Genomic DNA, 4,947 nt, shown 5'->3' with positions numbered 1-4,947 from the left:
GAGGGGTTCCGCCCGCAGGCAATCATGGGGGGGGGCTCTTCTTGCACCCAGTAAATAGTTGAGTATACATGTGAGGTCATGAGAAACCACCTCAAACCCATGGCTCCACAGCTGTTGGCAGGACAGCGCTGCTGCTGGTGGCACAGAAATGTCTCTCTGGTCTTCGGCTCAGATCCGCGGCCCAAGGCCCTCAGGATTGACTGCGAGGTGCCGCTGGGGCCCATCTTAGCCAATCTGATGACTTGTTTCAGGCTTCCGCCTCGTGGCTCTGGCCTGCTGTCTTCAGTGGCTAGAGCGACACTGAGGTCCAGCAGATGTCATTACTGATTACATGAAAATATCCTTTTTTTCTTGCCTTAGAATTTTTTCCCTCTGATTACAATCATAGACCTTCAGAAAACCCCTGATAATCACTTTCTGAGTTAAACATGGCCAACATTCTGATATGTAAACTTCCATCACTTTTACTCAGCATAAATGTTTTCAATAAAACTGGGTCCTAACTAGTTTTATATGCCAGCTTTTTTCCCCTCCCTGGAACATTGTCTGACAAACCTAGGCATTTTATCACTCCTAATATGACAGTACTAGACCAGAGGAAAGAGCAAACTACACCTATTAACCCTCAGAACCCAAATTCAAGGCTCATTTAAGATCAGGTTGTAGCCATTTTACCCGTAAGCAAAATCACTAACTTAAAAGCTACAATAGAAGTAAAAAACAAAACCAAGATCTTTGGTGAAAATCGTGTATATTGTTTACGGCTCAAACTTGTTTTGAGGCACCTTCTATTTATGCTTTGGATTTGCCTTTCAGCTCTATTTTTTAAAAACATCCATTTATTTTAGAGCACGCACGTGAGCAGGGGAGACTCCCAGGCAGACTCCATACAGCATGCAGCCTCCATCTCACTACCTGAGCCAAAATCAAGAGCTATCAAGAGTCAGAGGCTCCTACCCCTTCAGCTGTATTAAAAGATGGAGGGATGAACTTGTTACTTTACCAAAGTCAAGTGAAGCAGATTCAAGTCAAATCACTGGTATTTCCCAAATCAAACAAAAACTCCCAACAGCTAAGTGTCTCAGGTCAGTAAGGGGACAGAGCCTACCTGGAGAGCAGAGGGCCTGAAGTTTCCACAGCCCATTCTACCCATTCACTTAGCTCCCCTAGAAAACAGGAGCAATTACAGTATTGTACAAGGTCTCCTACTTGTGTTTTCCTAAGCACCTCACAAGCCTAAATTGCTACCCTGAATAGATTATTTAATTTGGAGTCAGACAAGGAAATCATGGTTGTGGACCACTGCCATCTGAAGAATCTAGGAACCCAATCTCAATCTGAAACATTCCTTGTGGTCCCTACCAAGGGCCCAAATGCACAACTTAGAAGGACAAAACAGAAGCCCAAGGAAAGAAACCACGGTGTAGACAGAAGCAACTTCAGGTCATAGTTTAAGTATGCTGCTGAGAACTGAGTCAGTGTCCTCAATGTGAAGGTCCTAGCCCTCTCTTTCCACTAGTAAGCAGTGGGAGCACTGCAGGCTGGAGCCCTAGTCCTAGAGATCTGCCCTTCCCAAGGTTCAGAAAAGCTTCAGTCCTAGTAAGCAGCCCCACTATCACGTTACATTATAAAGTAGCCAAGAGATCGAAATAATAAGACTACATGGTTTTGAAGGTAGATAAAATGTACTTCCTGGCTTGCAGTATGGAGAGCATGACCACCCATCGCTGGGTGCCAGAAACTGCCGCCACCAGCACAGCGCTATGGCAGGCAACGTCAGCACACAGAGCACCCCCCAGTCACAGGCAGACAGGTCACGGTAGCGCTCGGGTTTATTAAGCTGTGCCTTAGTACAGGCGCTGGGGCTTGCCCATGGTGCTCTTGATGTATAAGGCCCGGACATTCTGCCAATTCTTCTTGAGCAAGGACACCAGGAAATTGACAGCTAAGTGGATATTGTATACAAGCTCATCATCTGTCATCTTCACGTGGCCAACAGCCACTGCCAGACACAGCACCTGTGGGAAGAGTCAAGTCAAATCAGGCTGGTGGCTAGATGGAAGAGTCAGAGTGGGCATATCTGTAGGCCCATCCCCCCACTCCAGTGACCCTAACGAACAGTACTCTGTCCCCTATTCCCAGGCCAGGAAGACCAGGCCTATGTGAAAAGCTTCAATCCTGCCTGGTGACTGTCATGTCCTAAGTATCCACAGAAATGCAAACCAGGGCTCCCATTTAGAGAGGGCACAAACTTCAGGCCTGGTGGTGCCACCATCACCACAGCTGAACCTATGCAACCCAGTCAGACCTCCTTACCTTCTTCATCTGGAATTTGATGGTGGACTTCACTTCGTCCACTTTGGCCACCATGTTCTCATTGTGAGTCAGCAAGGAAGGGAACTTGCCAGCCTTATTCAGCCCTGGGCCAAGAATTCGTGGGATCTGCTTGATCAGAGATTCTGAAGCCAAAAAGGCATCGTACTTCTTGGCTGGTAAAAACAAGTCATTGGATGCTCAGCATCTCGCCCCCAAAGGCAACCTCCAGAGCTGTCATCCAACCACGAAAGTGGCCTCTAACCACTACACTCTATCCCAATTCTCCACATACCAAGTCTTTTCAGTCCCCTCCTTATTCAGCTTATCTCTATCCCCTGGACTTTTACTGGCCTAACATTCACATGAAACGTGGTGTCAGAAACCCAGGCTGACCCATCTTCCTCATGTTCCAATAGTAAATGCACACGCTGGTTAAGACTCCTCGAGTTCAAATCCTGTCTGCCTACTTTCTAGTTACAGGACAACCAAGGTACTGCTTTCCTATCCCTGAAATGCTCACACCACACAGGACAAAGATTGGGGGGGGGGAAGCTTTTAAGTAGAAATCCCAATTCAGAACATAATGAGGAGCCCACCTGTTTAGAAAGAACCCTCAAAGCAAATATAAAAAGGAACCTTTAAAAGATTAAAAACTATCACTCAAGTTAACCCACCAGAGCATATCCGTTCCATCATGATTCTCTGCACCCTCTTCCACCATTTTAAAATCCAGATGGCAGTACTGTCATTTTTCTACCACTCCCACGACAACTGTCTGCCCAAATACAGAACCACCCCAAGCCACACTCACCCAGCTTCTTGACTAATTTTTTATTCTTGTTGAGTTTCTTCAGCGCCTCAATGTCCATGTGGGGAATATCCACTGCCTTGGCCTCATCACAGTGCTGCTGGTCCCCCAAAACACATACGGAGAACTTGGGGCGGGGAGTGGACTTAAGCCTGCGTTTTGAGGGACAGAACAGGTCAAGCCCAGTCTGGGGGGGTCCGAAAGCAGGTGAAGGGGTCTGGGACCGCTGCAGCCACGGAGCCTTACCCAGAACGTCCACATTCACCAACAGCTAGTCTGGCTTCTCAAACTAGCCGGCGGGCTCGGCCAAGGCCTCCCCACGCCTCCCCTCTTGTTTTAAGACCCAGGGTGGGGGTCCGTCCAGCCACGCCTGCCCGGGGCAGGGGGTCTGAACTACCCAGGCGCGTCCGTGCCGCCCGTGCCCGCCCGCCTCAAGCTCAACAGGAGCCTGGAAGGTGGCGGGGGCTACGGGGGGGGCACGGAGGGCTGGGTGGGGTCAGAGCGGTGCCAACCTGACGGTGCCCGAGAAGCGTTTGTCCTTCTGAGGGTCATAGTTCTTCAGGCTGATCTGCAGCTCCACCGTCTCCAAGAACCTTAGAGAAGGCACCAAAGTCAGGCGGCCGCCCACGGCTTCCCACGCCGCTGCCCTCCCCGCCGAGCCCCGGCTTACTTCCGGCGCTTGCGCTGGTTCCCGTGCAGGACTTCCCGCACCGCCTCGTACAGCGTGTCGCGGGAGACTTTGCTGCTGCGAGAGAGAACCAAGACGAGCACTCAGCACCTGCAAAGCCCGGATCGGCAGCCTCGGGCAGGCAGACGGGCCCCAAAGGGATTCCGCACACCACCTCCGGCGATTTGGGTGCGACCACGATGCAAGCCCCGAGAAAGAGACACCCTACTGGGGGACGGGCCCGGCGGGCGGACTGGAACGCCGGTGACTGCAGGGCGGCGCCCGGCGAGAAATGCCCCTTAGCGAACAGGGGCAAAGACCACCCCCCGATTCAGCCCGCAAGTCTCCCTCCCCACCAGAGTGCCAGGGATCGCGGATGAGAGTGGATGGCTCCCTTAGCGCTTCTCACCTCATGATTCTCCACGCCGCAGTAACAGGAAAGAGAGTAATCTAGTTCGCGCATGCGTTCAAATAAGGCTCTTGTTCTCGCGAGATGCCTTTTCCTGTATCTTCCCTCCCGAGCGCGGCTGGGTCGCTCAACCCCTGGGAGCACCGCCGTCTGCGGCCGCTAGAGGGCGCTGCCGCACGTTGCGCAGCCAGACGGGCTCGAAGGGAGAGGAGGTGCGGCGGTCTTGGGCGCCCCGTGGCACGCGGAGAATATCCCCATTCGCGCCAGCTACTGCCAGGCACTTAAGAGCCCGGTCCTGGGCACCGCAGCGTAATGGCCGCTGAGAGCGTGCAGTTCCCGCATGTTTGTCCCTCCACCCTTTTCTGCCCGCCTCCTCCTGCCCTCCGCACCTGCTTCGGGCCTCAAAAACGGGCCTTACTCCTGACCTCTCCCTCATCATTGTGCTCTGGGGCTCATGGTTTCGGAGAAGTCGTGAGAAGGGAAATGTCATGAAAGTTCTGTTCCCGGCCCGTCGAAGCCTCCAGTGGGGAAGAGCTGGGAAGGTACCTGAGAGTCGATTGAATCACACCAACCCTAGGTTAAGTGTTTACCACGAACCAACCTTCTCCAACTCGACAGCTGCACCCACCTCCAAGGCCCGTCCCAGGGGTCAGTGCACACTCCATCTACTCAGCAGACAGCTCTGACGGGGCTGAGGGGAGTGGCGCCACACATCAGCACCCAGAACTGAATGAATGAACTCGAGAA

The 4,947-nt window shown here is 52.4% G+C and overlaps 1 protein-coding gene across 1 annotated transcript; it reads right to left on the bottom strand.

Annotated features, from left to right (window-relative positions):
* Positions 1-1,828: 1,828 nt before the first annotated feature.
* On the bottom strand, positions 1,829-3,869 carry RPL10A (ribosomal protein L10a; the record flags this gene model as incomplete). The annotated part of the gene is given in 5 exon segments (NM_001304849.1): positions 1,829-2,018; positions 2,317-2,489; positions 3,128-3,276; positions 3,637-3,717; positions 3,795-3,869. Coding segments are annotated over 5 exon segments (649 nt in total), but the record flags the coding sequence as incomplete, so codon positions are not given.
* Between the last annotated feature and the right edge of the window lie 1,078 nt (positions 3,870-4,947).

Source organism: Ailuropoda melanoleuca, chromosome 5 (genome assembly GCF_002007445.2).
Source record: "Ailuropoda melanoleuca isolate Jingjing chromosome 5, ASM200744v2, whole genome shotgun sequence".
NCBI classification, from domain to species: domain Eukaryota; kingdom Metazoa; phylum Chordata; class Mammalia; order Carnivora; family Ursidae; genus Ailuropoda; species Ailuropoda melanoleuca.
The sequence above is the reverse complement of the archived record's forward strand: the minus strand, read 5'-3'. Positions and strand labels throughout refer to the sequence as shown.